General features: G+C 56.1%; 1 protein-coding gene across 2 annotated transcripts; it reads right to left on the bottom strand.

The window, feature by feature from the left end:
* On the bottom strand, positions 1-19,170 carry NOS1AP (nitric oxide synthase 1 adaptor protein). Of its 2 annotated transcripts, none has more exons than XM_026043803.1 (10): positions 19,121-19,170; positions 13,166-13,237; positions 3,729-3,821; positions 3,408-3,481; positions 2,848-2,956; positions 2,472-2,613; positions 1,999-2,162; positions 1,451-1,618; positions 484-649; positions 1-406 (listed from the first exon to the last, which is right to left on the bottom strand). In XM_026043803.1, exons 2-10 carry the CDS (start codon positions 13,178-13,180, stop codon positions 3-5), a joined length of 1,335 nt encoding a protein of 444 aa, XP_025899588.1. In that variant the 5' UTR covers positions 13,181-13,237; positions 19,121-19,170; the 3' UTR covers positions 1-2. The 2 variants fall into 2 exon arrangements, with proteins under 2 accessions (XP_025899588.1, XP_025899589.1); XM_026043804.1 differs by having other exon boundaries at positions 3,408-3,466.
* Positions 19,171-19,218: the final 48 nt, after the last annotated feature.

Here is a 19,218-nt window from a genome sequence, read left to right as displayed (position 1 = left end):
GCCTACACGGCGATCTCGTCCTCCAGGCTGTCGCCCAGGTCCTGCCTGGGCCGCACGTTGAGCAGGCGCGGCGGCGCCTCGGGGGACCACGCGTCCCGCTCCTCGCTCTCGTCCGTGTTGGACTCGTACTCGGAGGCGATGCCCGACTCGCGGAACTTGATGAGCTCCAGGCTGCCCAGGAGCGGCTCCGGGGCGCGCGGCGGCGAGCCCGGCACGAAGCGGTAGCACTCCAGCTTCACCAGGCAGTCCTGCCTACCTATGGGGCTGCCCAGGGCGCCGGGGAAGCCGGCGGGCGGGCCCAGCGGCGGCGCGGGGGTGTCCTCGGGCTGCGGCGTGGTGGGGTCGCAGAGCACGGGCAGCGCGTGCGAGCGGAAGGTGATCTCCAGCAGGCTGTCCTGGGAGCCCGCTGCAAGAGAAGGGCACGGCTGAGGGGCGGCCGCCGGCGCCGGCCGCCCGCGGGGCGCAGGGGCAGCGAGCTCTTACTGGTGCTGTTGCCCGTGAGCTTCAGCTCCAGCTCCTGCACCTGCTTCACCAGGAGCGAGATGTGCTGCAGCAGGTCCTTGTTCTGCAGCAGGAGCTGGTGCACGCGGGCCTGCGCCTCCAGGCGCGCCGCGGCCTCGGCCGCCAGCTGGTCCTTCAGCAAGTGAACCTGCGGGAGAGGAGAGCGCCCTGAGTCCCACCAGGACAGGACCCGGCGCCTGCCCTTCCAATCCAGCCCCACACAGGTGTTGGGAAGCGCCCTGCAGCTCCTGGTCCACGAGAGGAAGCTCCCTGACATTTAATTCCCAGCCAAGTAATTCCGAGGTAAGCTACAGACCCATCGGTCTGAGCGAGGTCTGGGACCACACAGTGGATCTACGGGCTTTGTCAGCAGCGAATAAAGCCCGTGCCAATCATCGTGTGTTCAGAGACAAACTGACTCAGTGCTTTGCAGAGGAGATAACGAGCGCTATTGAGGAAGGTGTTGATGTAATGTATTCAGTCATCTCAAAGGCATTTGACATCAYAGAGAACAACTTTTTCACTAATAAATTAGAGGGGTACAAGAGCGCCGTGGCGCACACTGAATGGGCTGGGGAGATGCTAAGTAACAGCACTCGGCACCGGAACCATCCCAGTGTGGGCAAAGGTCCAGGGGAGGTGTCAGTCGCTGCAGGAAGGGGAACGAGGCCAGCGGCTGTTGTACCAACCCTCGGACACCAAACAGCCTTACCCACTTCACAGGTTCTACCTGGAAGYGGGAAGCAAGGGGCTGGAGAGATCTGCAGGGGACACAAACACGGTGGCTACCTAGGATGCAAAGGCAGGTCCCAAAAGCTGGGGCAGGGACTGTCTTTACAAGCTCTGCCCAAGCAAGAGAATCTTTTGTTTTGCCCGGTCCCTTCCCCTCCCCTGTCCCGGCGGCTTCTCCCCGGCCCGCCCGCGCCTCGGGAYGCGGCGCGGGGACAACCTGCGCCACAGCCACTTGCGTCTGCTGCTGCTGCTGCTGCAGGAGCTGCTGCAGGAGCTGCATCTGGTGGTGCGCCGAGAGCGGCGTGCCCACGTCGGGCAGCTGCGCGGACGAGGGCAGCAGCATCTTGGGCGACGCCGTCAGGATGCTCTCGGGGTGCAGGCAGCCCTGCAACGAGAACCCCAAACCAGCTAGCTAAGGTGCGGCAAGGACCAAGCCCCCGGCAGCGGAGCAGCTTATCCCTCGGCCAAGGGGAATTAGGTTGGAGCCCAGGAAAATCTGCTCRCGCGGCACAGGGGACAGCAGCTGCCGCGGGAAGGACGGCGCCCGTGTCACCAGCCTCCACAGCAGCATCTGCCAGGAACGATTACGCTCCAGCAGGGCAATGGGCTTGCCGACCCCCGCCTCCCTCCCCGGCCTTTCTGTGCGTTGCTGGCTAAAGCTCGGGTGATTTTGCAGCAAATCTCAGCAGAGGCAGAAGTTCCCATGGAAATTTCCAGGGGACAACGCTGGCGAGCAGTGCGGGCAGAGCCGCGGCAAGGCCCTACCTTGGCGTCCCCGTAGGCGCTCGCCTCCCGCCCCACGGCGTCCAGGTCCGTCACGCCCCGGCTGAACTCGAGCACGTCGCTCCCCGCCAGCGGGAGCTCCACGGCGTCGATGTCCGTCTCCTCCGCGGAGGCGGCCGCCTTGTCGGCGCTGCCGAGGCGGCAGCCTGCAGGGCAAGGGACCGTCAGAGCAAAACCCAGCGCTAGCAGAGCCCTGCGGCCGGCGCTCGAGGTGCGAACCCCTGGGTGCGACACCAAGGCGGGACCGAGCGCTCAGTCCCTTCCCACGGCRCAAAACGCTGCCGCGCATCCCGCAGCGCCGCGATTGCTGCTAATGGGCTCCCAGCAAGGGGCACGGCTGCGAGGACGGAGACTAACGCACAGCGGAGACTCCCCGCTGCGTGAGAGCCCCACGTGCACATCGCCGTCAGCAGCGTCTCGCAGGGACGGCGGCTCCGCGCAGCCCGCCGCGCTACCTGGGACGTCCAGCTCGTCCCCGTTGCGCTCGCTGTCGCCGTCCTCCTGCCCGTCCGCGTTCTGCTGCGTGTGCTGGAGGCTCAGCTTGTGGCAGACCTCGAACGCCTGCCCCACGGTGCGGACGATGCGCATGGCTTGGCTCTGCGGCGGGGACACCGAGCGTCACCCCCTGGGCTGCCCGCCCAGCGGGACGCAGCCCTAAATCAGCTCGGATGCAATCGGCTGCCCGGGGGAAAAGCTGCCCCAGACCAACGAGCAGGCAATGGAGAAGGGGGAGGATGGTGAGATGCTGGGGAGCGAGTGCCCGTGCTGGGAGCAGTGGCCCAAGGGGAAACTACAGCCCTGCGCACAACACGGGCGTCCCCAAGGCTTTACCTTCTTCTTGGACTTGAAGACGTTACACCTGAACACATTGCTAGACCCATCTCTGGCGATGTAGCTGAAGATCTTTAGATCCTGGGAGTCGTGGGACACATAGAATATCCTGCAGGGAGAGGTGGGACGGGGGGAAGGTGGCCTGCAGCCCCACGTGCGAGAGTGCAGGCGATGCCTCCCGGGGCACGCTCGGCGCTGCTGGCCGGGGCCCAGCCTCTGCAGCAGGCTGCTGCTGCTGCTGCTGCTCGAGCCCAGCGGAGATTTTTTGGCAGCACTTTCACCAGGTTTTAACAGATATTCTGCCCGTTCAGCAGGCGTTTCCCCAAGGCAGYGCAGGCCAGCGCTGCTCAGCCCGCCCAGGGCAGCGGGGGGCAGCCCTGAGCCATCCCAGGGCAGGGATGGCCCCTGCCACAGCTCCCCCGATCTCCGGCAGCGGAACAGSCTTGCTGCTCCAACCGGGATCTCCGGGAAGGGCTCGGCGGCCCCCGAATGCCCAGGCCAGCGGGATTCCGGGGAAAGGAGGCAGCTGATGGGGAGGAATCGCTGCGAGGCAGCCTCACCTATAGATAGGGTCGTGCATGACGAGCATCTTGTTCTCATCCCAGGCCCACTCTTTTTTCTGCAACGAAAGAAGCTGAAAATGAGTGCGTCAGATGCTGCCCTTGGGCTCGAGGACGGCACGGAAAGGGGCCGAGCAGGGACCCGGGGAGCCCCTGGGGCTCTCCCACAGCCGCCCCGGCACGGGCCAAGCGCTCCAGGACCCCGGGGCCGCGCACACCTCCCACACTGATGCACCCCACGGCAGGGACGAGCAGGAGGCTCCAGCCAGCGCCCGTCCCCGCCACGCAGAGGGACGGCACCGCGCCGGCCGAGCCGCCTACCTTCTTCTTCTTCTTCAGGATGACCTTCACGCCGTCCACCGAGAYGATGAGGCTCACTTTCTTCTTCTTGATGTTCTTGGCTTTAAACTCGTACTGGGGAGAGGAGCAGGGGAAGGCTGGGTTAATCCCCATGGGTGGGAAAAGCCCCGGAGAGGGCTGGAAGCGAAGGTGTCCACACCACACCAAGGATGTGGCGCACAGCTCTGGCGGGGACAGTGTAGAGATAGCGAGCGCTTCAATGAAAACACACTGGACAGAAACGAAACAGGATCAGTGAATAAACCCAATGCTCTGGTCTGCCCTTGGGAAGCGAACACGGTTCTCCTAAGCCCCGCCACTTCTGCGCTGCAGGAACAGGGGGGAATTGGCTGGCTTGGAGCATGGGGAGCCGCGGTGAAGGAAGAGCCGGYGCCGGCCGCCCCGCCAGCTCCCACAGCAGAGGAATCCGATTAATCCTCTTGGGACTTAAGCAGCCCTGCGGCAAAGGGAGCCCCGGCCCCGCTCCCGTGACGGGCCTCCATGTGACACGCGCGGCCTGGCCTCACGTATTAGCTCTGGCAGCCAGGGCGACGGGCGGGAAAAGCTGCTGGCCCYGACCTGTAATTTAACATGAAAAGCCCCAAAAAACAATTCCTCAAAGYGCTTTTGAAGCCGCCGATGGGAGGGGACTCAGAAAAGAGCCCAGCCCCAAGCGCCCCATGGAGGCCGGAGTGGCCTCCCGCATCCCCCTTCTCTGCTGGGAGCACCRTGCTCGAGGGCCCCCGTGTCTGCACCCCGCTAACCGAGCGCACTGACACGGGGGTCACGCCGAGGCACCTAAACACCGTGCTACAGAAGTGTCCGGATTCAGCTCCAAAACGGAGAGCTCAATCACTCTGCAGTGATTATCCAAACCCGTTCCAAGCCGAGCTCACTGCTCCTCTCCCGCCCACAGAGAGGGCTGCAGGCTGGGACACGGTGCCAGGTCCCCGGCCCCGCGTTGCTCCCGTTAGGACACTGCATCCCCAGCGATCGCGATCGCTCCTCTTGCCCATCGGTACTAAACACCAGCTCTCATTCTCCAGCTGCTGCAGCTAGCAGTTTTCTATTCTGCGCTAGCCCAAGAGCCAATTAATTTGGGTTTAGAACAGATTGCAAACCTGAAAAATCTCCCAGGCTTTGGGAAACTATTTTTAGCCAGGCCACGGTGCAGTAATAGCCCAGAGGAGGAGCGCAGCCTGGCCAGGGCCTCCAGCAAAGGTGTCAACACGACACCCGTGTCGCTGGGACAGGACCAACGTGGGGCTCCTCGGAGAGTCCTGTGCAGTGTCATGGGCAGCACATCCTGCATGGCCTGGGCTCGTGTCGCTCCCGTTGCCTGCAGAGGAATGAGCCCTGGGGCAAGGGCTCTGCTGCACACAGCCCAAGTCCATTGAGGGCCCAGGGCTGAACCGAGGGGAGCAAAAGAGGCAAATCTCAGCCCCGGATCCCGGACCACGGCTCGTTAGCGCGGGCGCTGCAGCGAGCATGGGGGCTCTCTGCGATACGTTCCCAATGCAACGAKGCGCAGCCCGAACCAATAAAACACTAATGAACTCATGCCCACAGGGACTCGCTAATGAAACACTAACCATAATTTAATAACAGACCAGCGAGGAAGGGAATTCGATGAAATGGCAATTCAGCAGAGCTGCGCTCTGGTCTGTGGGATGCTCACCGCGCCGAGGTGCAGATCGGCTCATGGGAGGAGAAGGGACAGCCTAAAACACGTTGGGAGGGCAGAGCTGAGCCCTTCCCTTGGGAAAGGCCAATGTTTTGTCCCACGAGGTGAATAATTGCAAGAAATGATTTCAGAGCTGCATGGAAAAGACTATCCCTGGATATCAGACAGCCTGCAGAATAAACACACTCCTCTTATCAATTAGAAAATACCCATTCCATCTGAGCCTTACCACTGGCTCCAGGTTTATGGGAAACTGGTCAAATATCTTTAAAGACATGGTCTCCGACTGCAAAATAATGCCAGCTGGTATAGGCACCATCGTGCAGCCCCTTCCTACCAGTGGAGCAGTAAAACTGCCCTGCCTGGAGAACAGAGCAACATATGCTGCTTAATGGGGAGAAACCTCGYTGCTTTGCAGAAAAATGAAGCATCAGATTGAGTGCAAAGGGAACTGTGSAAAAAGCGGGAAAATCCCGCAAGTGCTTGGAAACATGTTTTCCTTTCCTGCCCCTGGGTTCCTACACTCTTTTAATGGATGACAAGATTTTTCCCTTAACTAAACGTGTCAGCGAGGCTGGTATTTAAAGAGGAGAGCTGGCGTCTTCTCATTCACCATGCCCCCGCGCTCACAAGCGCCCAAAAGAGATGGATCTGAATAAAGATGCCCTGATTTTCCTCTAACCCCTCTGAACTGCGGCAGGTACAGGCTCAGTCCTGCTCGCCAGCATCCTCCCTTAGGAAGGGATGAAACGCCGGGAACGCCGCACGGACAGCCTGTGCTGGCGGAATACCAATCAGCTCGTTATTTTTTAATGGCCCCTCAATCCAGATACTCCATCCCATACTCTCCTTTTCCTCTCAGCACAGAAGGGGGAAAAAAAAAAAAAAGGAAAGTTCAGAAAACTGCCCTAGAATTGAGTTAGATTCGGTTTGCAGGGAAAAGCAGCTCCTGCTGCGCTGGCTGTGAGGCAGYGTGAGAAATAAATAAAAAATGGGTTAGGGGAAAACGATGCGGTGCCGGGGGGAGCCGCAGGCGGCTCCGCAGGGAAGGAGCCCCGGGAGCGCGGGCTGCCCGGAGGCACCAAGGGCTGCATCCCTCTCCATGCCTCCGGGAGCGGATCCGGCTCAGGCTTCCCAGCACGGCAGATCTGTCTGCACGAGCTCTGCCCTGGGCACCGAGGAAAGCAGCAGTAGTTCGGAGGGTCGGGTGCCGATTCCTTGGTTTAGCAGCACTTCTCAAGACACTTCCAGGGTTCACATGTGGAAAAAGGCAGCCCTGTCCAAGGTAGGTGTGTTTGTCTGGAGCAGGATATGATTTTGGTTTGCACTGACAAGGTCAGTGTCTGTATTCCCATCCAACTTCAGGTTTAATTTTGGTAAGTGACTCTGACGGCGGCGCGTACTGACGGGTATAAATGGGCATCAACCTAAAAATATCCGTGTTGTGAGAGCAGCAGAACAGGGTGAGGACCGCGGCTCTGAAATCACCCCCGGATCACAACAAACCCGCTTATCATTAGGCATTTCTTCCAATAACATCCAATGTTCCATGATAAATCCCRTCTGCCGCTTGCCATTTCCCATCACACAGCAGCCTCCCTTCCCCTCCCGGTGGCTCCTTTGGCCATTTCCACATCATGGAGCRGGACGCGTGTGCACGTCACCTCCTGCCATCTCCTCACCCCAGGGACACTAATTCCTCATGAAGCTCCRGAAGAACCCCAGCTGATACCAACTACATCCATTACCAAAAGGCCCAGCAGCTAAAGCTCCCTTACCCAACGGCTGCGCCTCGAGGCCCATTTGCAGACTCCTATTTACACGATGATTTATCTCCCTTAAAAGAAACCCTTGTAAGGGTTTCTTTAGGCCCAAGCCTAAAGGAAACTCTTCAAACCAGAAATGTAGAGGAGACCCAAGACYCGAGTGTTCCTCCCTCCCACGGTGGGTGCCCCAGCGCCCTGGGTGGGAGGGCACCCAGCAATCTCCTGCAGCCCCACGCAGCCCACGCAGCAGCTCGTTAAAGCAAACAACCGCCTTGCCATTCCTCCCTTYAGCACCACGCAGGTTCCTCCCCACACGGAGCAGTGTTGGGGACTGCACCTCTTCGTGCAAGTTGTCCTCTCCATTGGCCACACGCCGTGACCGCGCTGGCCAGGAGAGCGATGAGTCCCTCTTTGGGGGCATGTGGAAAACAGGTCCCTTCGCAAGCCACGCATCTGGAGCGTCACGTGGAGACTGATGCGGATGAAAAATGTCAAAAAAACAAGGTGGAGCTTCCACAGCACAAAGCATCCAACRCACAGCACAGGAACCAAGCCTGGGAGGAGATGTTTACATTTCAAAGCATGGCAAACACTTCCATACACGAGATAAGGACCCCCGGAGCAGGCAAGCGGCCAGGCCAGGCCCTGCCACCAGATAAGCCAGGAGCTCGCGTGGGTGGCACAGGTCCAGAGCCCCATGGACATCGGCCACGAGCCCGCACGGGCTGCAGAATGACACGATCCTCACTCCAACGCTGGAGCCCATGGCGTGTCCATCACTTAGGGCTGTAGATTGACCCCTTGCTTAGGTGCACTGTGCATTTTGACAGGCTGGACCACTGCTAAGTAAAAGGAAGGGAAGCCTGCGACCRTGGGGACCTGCAGAGACCACGACTACACACATCTCAGTAACCCCAAGCTTTCCAAAAACATCACTGGTTTTCAAGGTTTGATATTCCAAGAGCAAGGAAGCAACGCATTACTGCTCGCTAAGTGCTTTGGAGTCATTTCCCTGCCTCTCCCTCCGTTACAGGAGACCAAAGACTTGCTTTTCCTTTCCCGAAGGAAAGCTGGGCCTGGCAGCTCCCTTCCTGACTCCCGCAAGCAAGCGGGGCCCTGCAAAGGGGCGCGATGGGCGCTGACAGCTCCGYCGGGAGCAGCCAGAGTTCAGCCAGCACCAGCCCAGAAAGGCACGGATTTGGGCACGGCCGCCCCCATCCTCCCTCCCGGCAAGWGCCGGGATCAATTCCCGGGGAGGGACCAGCACAAACTCACAGGAGGAATTAGGGGCTTTCTTCCTATACGGGCTTGCGCTCATCTGCAAGCAGCAGAGCTTAACCCGGCACCTAAATCAGCGATTATGAAATTCCAATAATTAATAAAGAGCAAGGCAGCAACAGCAGGAAACACTTCATGTGTCAGAAACCGGCCGGCGCTGCGGGTCTTATTGCATGCTAAGACCGTTTCACAATGCTTTTGTTCTGCAAGTGGAAAATAACAAAAAAAAACACAGGTAATTATTCGCACTGCACATTTGTTTCATGCTACTTCAGCAATAATTAACACAGGGATTAAAAACACTGACTCGATTTCACACTTTAAAACCACTGAGCCTGAACAGCGCTCCCTATGGAGTTTTAGGAAGAATTAAAAACTTAAACCCTAAAGAAAAGTCTGAGCTAATTAAATTTTTGAGATGTTAGGCTGAGTTAGAAAACAGTTGCTACAAGACTAAATATTGACCAGAAGGACTGCAGTATAAGGAGCCACAGCAAGAATCCTATGCAAAACAAGATCCCGAAGAATCCCTCTTAACCAAATGAAAAATGCAGCTCATAAAGGCAACTGGGTTGGCTGCAAAACTCCGAAGAGAAGCTTCAGCTCTGCCCTACACAGCACACGGCCAAAAACGCCACCTAAAACCACAGTACAGCCCAGATTAAAGGGACAAAACCCATGGGATCGGTGGCTCCCCAAGGGAAGCAACACTAGATGGCAAAACTCGCAGAGACAGAGCTGCTCTAATAAACCACCCCCCCACAGGGAGAGCACAAGGAGGCTTATTTTTATGCAGGTCTGGAAAAAAAAATGCCGACTATTTGCTGATAAAGGCAGCAGATAGCATGCTCGCTCGGGAACACAGCAGGCAGCCTCTGGGGAGGCATCCTTGGAGCAGGAACCTCCTTGATTGCAGGAGATCAAATCGCTGGGAGCCAAAGACGGATGCATTCACACCACAAAAAAAAAAGGGGGGTATTTTTAGGCGCCCTTGCTCAAAACACAACCACAAGTGGCTTAACTTGAGAAAGAGCCTGGAATCACAGGAGGGACCKGCGAGGAGCAGCGGGAGGCGGCAGGTTCCCGCACACGTCACCTCCCGCGCTCCCCTGCGAGCCCTCTGCCAGCTTCGGGGCCCTTGCTTTGGTTTTCCTGCTTCTCGCTAGAGGTTTTCCACTCGTTTCCACAGAGAAATGCTCTTTGTGTCTAGGGGACCGGGCAGTCCCCAGACATTTCAATGAGCAACTCCCACCCCGCGATTTTAAGGAGAAGTTAATAGATATGCTCAGAAGAAAATGCAAAACTGCAATTGGAAGCCTCTGAGGACAACGAGGGAGGAAGAGGGAGGACTTGGGATCCTGYTTTGCATCACTGCAATCCAGCAATAGCACTGGAAACACATCACAGAAAGAGCAGTTTTCAGTTAAATAGCTAAACCAGAAGTTTAGCTACTTTTGGTGAAGTTTCCTACGTTGAGTATCAACTTCAGGCTGATTTTTAGCTAAAACAGACCTGCTGTCTCTATAAAAGCAGGCGTATGTGAGGGAGACCTAGTTTGTCTCTGAGCATATTAAAAAATGTCAGCGCTAATGGCACCAGCAGCTCTCAGGGTGAAGGTTTTTGCACTTTGGTTCCCTTTTCTGCAGGGAATGAGAACACTTCAACAAATTAAATCAAGGGGTCCTCRGCCTTCCAGGACCAGCAGGGAAGCACAGGAGCAAAAAGGATCGTGCACAAGAGCCAGTGGGTATCACAGGCACCTTTCCAGCATGCCCCAATTCCCCTTGGCCAAAGCAGCAATTGAAATGACCATTCCAATTGGTTCCTCCCAGGCCCACCGYAATGCAATCGTGTCCATCTAGGATAACCACATAAAGTCATTATTGCCTCTGATAATTCATCTAATGCTCAGCGCGGCAATTCCCATACGTTGCCTCCTGTCCTCCCCGCGGTGCAAAATTGGGGAAAAATGTTACTAAAATGAGCTTGGAGTTACGCCGGGCGCTCTAAGGAAGCAAGTGGCCAAATGCATCCGTTTTTGCACCGATCTGACTGCGCGTGGCTTTTGGAGGATGCAAAATTTTGCTTCCAGCGAGCTCGTTTAAATTCAGGGTTTTTGCCAGTTTGCTAAAATAAAGCTCAGCTCCGCAAAGCAGCCTCGCCAGATCAGATGCACCTGACGGAGGAGCTATATTTTAAAGCGCTTGAAACGCCTCATTCTTTGGAATCTGCAGAAGTCAGCTGGACACTTCCCAGAAATAGGCTTGAAGACGAGTGCGTGCCACAGAAACAGCACTGAAAACAGTGCCTGGACAGGACTCCAGCCTCGCTGGCACCAAAGAAAACCTGGATCAGAGAATTCCAGTAAGGGGGGAGAAAAATAACCACAATTCCCTCGAACGAGCCCAGCAAGCCCCAGCCAGGTAGCACTGGAAACGTGCCCGAGGCCAAGAGGAAAGCACTTGCATGCATTTGCATCAGGACTCACGCTGAGAAATGCACCCCTAAGGCTGCTGTTGCTACCGGGTATCAGGGTAATCCGTCCGCCGAGCAAGCTCATATTGCTCCTGCTACCGGGATAGGGCTCCGTGCTTGGAGATAGGGCTCCCAGATTTTGTGCCAGGCTGCAGTTATTGCATTCGGTGGCAACGAGCTACCCTGGCTCGAGGACAGACACCGTTCCTTGACCTCCGGCCAAGGAGAGGCAGCTGCCAGTGCTGGGCCTGGCCAGCGAGTCCTCCTGCAACCCTTCGAAATCCCATTGCTGCCGTGCAAGAGGTCAAAGGGAGACAAGGCACCCAGGCATTCCAATCTGATCCGCAGATTCCCATCTTTTTTTCCCTCCTTGCATCTTGTCCCACATTGYGCTAGATCCTGGAAGCCTGAGCACCTGCTTCCAGCACATCCTTTTTTCATAGGAAATCTCCCTTTTACCATAACCTGGGTCCTTTCCAGCCTCCCAAGCTTTATTTATGACTAGTCTAAGCTAAGCTGAAGTTTATTTACATTGGTCAATCAGGTTATTTTTTTGAGCACAGCGAGGTTTATTTAGCTCGCAGAGCTGTGCCAGCCTGCACATACTTCCATGAAGTTATGCAAGTTTGGGGCCGGAGCTGCATTCTTTCACAGGACTTACCATAAACGCCCTTCTCCAGAAAAACAATGCCCATGGTGTAGCGGACAAAGAGAAGAGAGAAATATCTGTCTATAAACGTAGGAGACCTCTAAATGCCGTAACAGTTGCTCTGCCSAAACAGGCACAAACCAAAGGGAGCAAATCTAATGCCTACAAAGCCCTTGGAGCTTGTTCTCCAGCCGCAGCGTTAGTCACTGCAGCRAGGACAGGGCAGCGTGCAGGGCAGCCTCGCAGAAGAGCCCCCAAACTCTTGCCCTGGGGAAAACTCTGAAGCAAGAGAGCCTGGAAACATGAATGCACCGGTCACTGCATCCTTCTGCACCTCCAGCATGGACAGAAGGGCAGGATTTATGTTATTTCCAGGAGACAGCGCGTCCTGGCTGGTACGTGCAGATCCCCTGGTTGTGTCCTAAAGATCAAACCCGATCATCGGTGGCTCTGGTCACACTGCCACTTAGGCTGGGTTGAGGTCCTCCCACGGCCAGAAATGGGGTCCTGTGTAGCCTTCATCCTAGCTTGCTGCTTCTTGCAGCACCAGCATTGCTGTGACAGCCCAGGGCAGATTTTGGGGCTAGCTGGGCAAGTTTTCTTCCAARATCTGCTCCTGGGTGTTGAGGATGCTGTCACTTCACAAGGTCTCCCCATCCTCCTGCAGGTTTAAACCTCAGGGTCCAAGAGGCAATGAGCTCCCGCGGTTTCTTGTTTGCTCTCTGCCTACGTGCTCCCGAACACCTTCCAGCGTCGCGTGCGGCCGCGGGGAAGACGAGGCACAGGCTGCTCTCATGGCTACAAGCCAAGCTTTACACGACGAGAGCGCCCAATACCCCAACTACAACTATTTTGGGAAGCCAGATGATTTCATAACCATCTGACATCCCTTGACTTACTCACTATTAAACAAGCGCTCCGCTGGCAGGCGCAGCCCCGGCYCACGTGCTTCTGAGTGCTCCACACTCGGGAGCACGTTGCTGCTTGCTGGTCACCAACGTCGGGCTACACGATCCAGGCAATGCCTGCAGGTTTCACACCCAGTAAAAAGCAATTTACTTCTTTTCCAAGCAGCTTGCTGTTGCATATCAGCAGGCAGTTAGATGCAAGGATGCATCCAGGCTTTGCCTTCCCTCCAGCAACCTCGTGTCCCGCTGCCACCTGCGCCTGCAGCAGCCACCCTTGCATGAGATGGAGCAGCATGGATGTGTAGCCACTCGCCTCCTCCCCGACCACAACAGAGTGCTATGGGGAACTGCTCAGAAGGCAATTAACTGCACCTGGCAAATGGTGCTTCCTCGGCGCCAGGACCGTGGAAACACCTGGAAAAACTCCACACGCAACAGCATCACCCATCAAGCCACCAAGCCCAGGTTGCACGGGGATCCCAATGACAAAATGGTACCAACTGAGAAAAACCACAGAGAACAGCAGCCAAAGCGGGGGGCACCGGAGGAGCTCCCGGGAGCGGGACACAGGAGGCAGCCGTGGGAAAGGCGCCAGGTGGAACGAGGCAACCGCCGTCACCCGGCCGGCCCCTGCGGGAACGTGTCCTCGTGGCACTCACCCGGATCCGCCGCATTGCCGTCACAATCTCCACCCTGCTGTTGGGCCGCGGCACATCCAGGCTTCCGATGTACTGGAGGGAAAGAAAGGGCGGATTAGTCAAGTTTCCATGGCACCAACCCGGCCCCGAAGCCCAGCCGTTCCTCCATCGCTCAGATGACATCCGAGGCTGGGTCTTCTCGGGAGCGGGCAGCATGTTGCCTGCTGTACATCAGGAGTCCCAAGCAGCAGTAGCTTTGTCACCTCCACATGTGCCACTTTCACAGCGTCCTCCCCTGTCCCTCTGAGAAATGCTCCTAAATTTTCGATTCTAATTGYACCCTGCGCCTAAACTGAGTCACTGCTTTCAGAGAGCTGCTGGGGTCCAACTCAATCCTGATCTTTAGCTTCATTATCCAGCCAAGCCCARAGCTCCAGCAACGCTTTGAGAAAAACTGGCAGCTACAGCGTTGCAGAGCTCTTCATCCTCCTGCACATCTCCCCATGTATGTGAGCAATGGGCAACTGCTCTGTTTCATTTCTGCCTCAGACAGACCCGGCAACTTATCCCTCCCTTCCTCTGAGCTATTCCAGAAACCGAGAGCCTTTTGCCTTCCCAAATAACGCAAGGAGATGATTCAGCYGCCTCTTAAGCCTGGTATAGACTTGCCTTAGCTGAGCCTGCGTTGCGCCCAGTGCTGAACTGACCCCCGTGATGGGAAACGGCCACGGTGCCGCTAAAACCAATTTCCACCTAGCAGTCCTCTGCTTAAACCTCCGAGCTCTGAGATAGATCCTATACCTAAGTGCCAGACAGGGACCTCAGGGTCAATTCCGCGAGTCCTCCTCATGAGTCATTCTCCAAAGAGGACAGCTCTGCTTCCCGCTGGCCAAATTAACATGCAGAACCAAATTATACCCACTTTACCATCTGATCCAGGAGTATCTTCTATAACAGACCCAACCCCAACGCTGCTCATCTTCTCACCATCTCATCTGCATTTTTTTTTTCTTCTCCAGTATCATTTTGAGTCTCATTTCTAGCTTGCAAACACAGTGAYATCAAGATCAAACCTCGCCATGCTTTCCTGCAAGGAACATTGCCTTTAGGCTATGCTTTTCTCAAGTACAGTCCACTTTAGCTCTAACACATCCTCCACAGCAATCAGAGGTGTGAGGACGTGCGAGGGCCTAATCCACCACCACACAGCTCCAGATCTATCCCCACGGGGACRCAGGGAGCGCGTTCTCCAAGAGACACGGCTCAGCTCGAGGAAAAGAGCCTGCTGAATTTATTGGGATCCATTCCTAYAGGTTTCCACGGAGCACGTCACCCTATCCGCAGGTGTACGGATCACCATGCGGAAATTTAGCAGGAACATAACAGGGTGTGAAATTCGGAGCAAAAACTCCCTTGCAGTGCCTGGCTCAGCCCCTTGGCACAACAGCAGCTACAGCCACGATGCTGTTTGCTCCACGCAACACGTGCCCAGCAGCCCTTATTCTAACCAGAAAATCATTCCAGCAACTGGGCCAGAGGAGCTYGTTCATCCATGCTGTGTCCAAAGCAAGTAGGTAAAAAATGCAATGATCCCTCAGCTCCACGGAGTCGTTTATTAGCAGGACAGGATATTGAAGTATCCTTAAAATAGCTGGGACAACCCGTCCCGGAACGAGCAGGCCCTTTGCTGCCTGCTCGCAGCCCTGCCGAGCGCTTCGCCCTCTCTGCAGAAATTACCAGMCTTTGGACTAAATATCCCCAGTAAAGGGAATGCAAAAAGAAAAGCTTAATAATAACACTGATTGAAGCAGATAGATCCAGAAGAAGGGTCAGGTTTTCACCAGCAAATAGGCCGGCCACGCAAAGACAATGCTTAGCGCTAAAAACAACGGGCAGTTAAAAGGATTTCGGTCTATTTACCACTTCCCGGCGCTCCCAGCCCCATTTCCCCCCTCGGCCTTACATAACTTCTGCAGCTGTGCACAATGGACGCCGAGGCTCCGCAGGGATTTATTCCTGCGGCCGTGGCCCTAACCTTCAGGGACACAGGGAAAACCCATTTCCCAGCACTTTAAGCACCACAGTCGCTACAGGCACTTAAGCAGATGAGCACAGGCTATTGGCTTCCACACGGAGCCTTCCYCATTGCACCCATTTCATATATTTTTTTTTAAATAAACTTTGGGAACACATAACCCCATACAGAACCCAGGATGCCTCCTCCATGCATGTAAAAGGAGAGATTCATCCCTGTTTTYTTGCGCGTTCTCAGCTCCACCAGCGCCCTCCTCTCCCTCCGCTCCGCAAGAGGGTATTTTTGTACATGCCACCAAATTCAACAGATGGACGAAGCTGCCTCGGATTTAAAGAAAAAAAAAAAAAAGAAAAAAAAAAAGGAAGAGAAAAATGTTCCGTCCAGAAATCCCAAACGGGTAGAGGACACTCGCAGCGCTCCCCCTGCTTCCCAGGGACACGCAGCCCCAGGGAAAGAAGTGGGGAAGTTTACTCAGCCCCGGAGGGTGCAGGTTTGGAGGCGGTTGGGAACGGAAAAGCCAGCGTGCCGGCTGGCTTTAATGGGAAATCCTCTGCTTTCCGGGCCAAGGTGGGATACTCAGACCACAAGCTCCCTCCTTCTGCTAGGGATACGGGCACCCTCTTTCCCAAAAGGCTGGCATGTCTCTGCACCAAACACATCCCTACGGATCCCTTCAGCCTGGGGGCCACKGTTGGCTCCATGGGGACCGGGCATCTCCATGGAGATCCAGCATCTCCCTCACAACACCCTCCAAGCCTTCCGGAGGCATCCCGGYGCTGCGGGCGAGGGAGGCGAAGGCGACGGGTCGGAGCGAGCGCCAGGAATGTCTGCGGCTCCCGGCATCCCRGCCTGACCGCCCCCCGACCCCGCGTGTAATCCGAGCCTGGAGGTGCCGGCAGGAGGAAAGGGAGGGAATGTGCGCAGGGAAGTGGCGCGCAGGGCCCGCTGCCCGAGCGTGCCAAGAGCAACACGGGGCCGYGCTTCCCAGGCCTGGGAAAGAGGAGGGCCCTGGCAGGGAAGGAACCACGGGAGCTGCCGGCCCTGCGGCCACAGAGCCGAAATCTTTCCATGCAAAGAGAACCCGGCCTCACAAGCACGGGGCATGCAGCCCCTCTTCACTGCTCCCCATGTCAGAGGAGCCTCGGATGACCTGCAGCCACAGCACATCCAGCATTCCCAAACACCGGCCAGGTTTCGAGCCGAGAGCTCCTCGACGAAGCCTCTGAAGCGACTTGACAAGCACGGCAAAAACCTGCCACAGTTTGAGGAGGCTTTCGTGGCGCTCGGGCAGGTTATTTATAGCGCCGAGCAAGCCATCCTTGGCTACATGTCCCTGCAGCTTGGCTGCTGGCTGAGCAGAGCGCTCCATGCTCCAGGGCTGCCAGCATCAACAGCGCCCGAGCGGAGCTGCCAAGTCCTCCGCAGCCAGCTAAGGAGGTGCAGAGCCCGGAACAACCTGCCTCCAACCTCCAGAGCTCGCTTCTCGACCCCAGACTGGCTGCTCCCACCAAATCTAATCTTGCGGGAAAGGAAAGACGTCGCTCTGAAGGAGAGCCGAAGACCTGGATAAGAGAGATGCCCGCAATCCAATTGACTTGAAATCCTCAATCCCGTGATGGCCCCTGCCGTGCACACCACATACACAGCTGGGGAGGCTCACATGCATTCCCTGCTTCATTTTCTCCCGAGGCCACAGTCCCTTTCCCAATACCACCGTTATCTCCGCAGGGATCGATAGGATTGCCACAAACCACCACCTCACCAAGGGTGGAAAGCAGCTGAGTCACCTCGTCTGGTGGAGCAATGCGAGGACTCCTAGGAAAGGACACACCGGATCAGGCTAAAGTCTCCACGTCCCGTCTCCAAACATAGACGGCAGCAGATGCTCAGTTCAGTTTCAGTTTCCCACGCGCCAAAGTAGAGAAAAGTACTGACAAAAATGATAGAAAAAGTATAGTTGTCAAGATTCCTTAAGCAAGAAAAAAGCAAAAAGAACCCCAAGCCTCAACTCCCACACTGACTGCTAAACAGAACAGGAATCTTCCCAAAGCTCTAGTCCTGCACTGATCTGCAGACAGGTCCAACAGGGTCTGTGTGCACATGCCATCCTCTCATTCCACCGAGGCTGCTAGTGGGAACCCATCAGAGACGGTCACYGCTCCTCTCCCCTTTCTATTGGGAACCAAGTACATGGAGCACCACTAATGGATTGACRAGGTGCAGGAACAGAGAATTAGCACTAGGGTCCAATGAAGGGATACATGGTAGGTGTGTATGAGCCAAGTCCCATTCCAGCTTCCAAACGGCAAGTCTCCACCAGACCTTGCCCAGGACCACAAGTACTCCTGGTAGGAATGGTCTCTTACCAGCTCCAAAGAGGGCCCAGCACTGTAAGCTCCTGATAAAGTACAATTATCCAACATGTGCTCTTAAATAAGGGGTTAACAAGGGCTTTCTCAGGGCAAAACAGAGAGCTGGTAGCACTTAACACACCTGAGAGGCTGTTAGAGGTCAAAGGACAGGCTATAAAACATGATTTAACTCATTTTACATCTTCATCTCTTTGGAGGTGATGGGGTAGTCCAGCTCATGATTTCCGAATGTTCCGAATTGCCAATATCGCAGAAATTGGCCCTTGGACTTTTTGCCCATCCCAAGTGGGTTGTACCCATGGAGCCCCAAAAGTTTGGGGAGATAAAGGACAAGCTTGGAGCTCGCCACCTGCCTCCCCAAATGCCAAGTAGARAGGTAGAGGAGGACAGGAGATCTTTGCTCTTTAAATACACCTTATTTAAACAGGAAACCATTACACAAGTGGGAATTCATGCCTGTTCCCCCGTGACAGGCCACAGCTCACAGTTCTTCCATCCAAATGCTTCCGTAAACTCCAGGGGCCCCACTTTTGATTTCATTCAAGAATTCAGACCACAGTGCACAGAACAAACCATAGTCCCGCGTCCCCTCAGAGGCAGCTTCTCTGATTCCCAACAGCCTGRTCGAGGCAGGGTAGAGACACAGGGGGCCGGATGCCAAGAGAGATGGCCAAGGAAAACAGATCAAAAACGTGTGAAATGAGAAATTCCTCAGAAGATGGACTGGGATTTTCCAACTATTGGATTTACCTCCCGAAAGTGGATTAACATAATCCTGAGAGGACACTTAACTCCGACTTGATGTTCCTGTGCCAGAGCATACGGCTGCAAGCAGCTTCAGTAGATGCAAGTACAGAAGTACCAATGGGGACAGCACTGCACCGACAGCCCCGCTTGTCTCTGAGGTAGTTTAGARCCAAATATAAAAGGGACCAAATTACCGACTCCAGGGAGAGCTACTGGAAAGAACAACCCAATACTTGGTATGAAGGAAAAGAAAGAAAGAAAAAAGAAAACCCAACCCACAGTGTTTGCTGAACCACAAGAGCCACACTGCTTCCTTCAGAGCCCTGCAGCCCCCAGGGCTATTCCAGCCTAGAAATACCCAAACCACCCTGCCAAAGGAGGAGGAGCAGAGCTGGCCCCATGGGGACAAGGCGCGGGGTGCGTCCCAGCCTGGTGCGCTCCGCTCCGTGTCCAGCCTGCGTGCTGGGGCTCCCCCAAAGCGGAGACGCTCCCCGTGCGCAGGGAGTGTGTGAGGACCCAGCACCAGGAGCAGATCCCACCGTGGCCTCCTCACCAAGCAAACCYTGAACGCTCCCCGCATCTTGTGCCTGTCCCCCTCAGCTGGCAAGCACGGTGCCCGCGCTGTCACCAGCGCCCGTGGCGCGAAGGGCATTGCTGCAGGCACGGCAGGCTGCCTGGCCACTCACGGGAGCACTCAGGTCACRCCAAAAAGAGCATTATTCCAGCTTGCACCCTCCGGACCCCCGGCASGGCAGAACCACCCCGCAGCGCGGCAAGGGGATAAAGAGCGCGGGCGCTGGCGGCGGCGCAAGTTGCACCTACCACAGACAGCGCTGAGACAGAGCGCTAAATAAGCAAACAAACAAACACACAGAAGTAGAAAAGGAGGGAGCGCAGCCCGGCGCTGGGCTGCCCGGAGC

This window comes from Nothoprocta perdicaria, unplaced genomic scaffold, assembly GCF_003342845.1.
Source record: "Nothoprocta perdicaria isolate Ctin4 unplaced genomic scaffold, notPer1 scaffold_34, whole genome shotgun sequence".
In the NCBI taxonomy this organism is placed as follows: Eukaryota; Metazoa; Chordata; class Aves; order Tinamiformes; family Tinamidae; genus Nothoprocta; species Nothoprocta perdicaria.
Note: the sequence above shows the minus strand (reverse complement) of the source record. Positions and strands in the feature narration are given on the sequence as shown.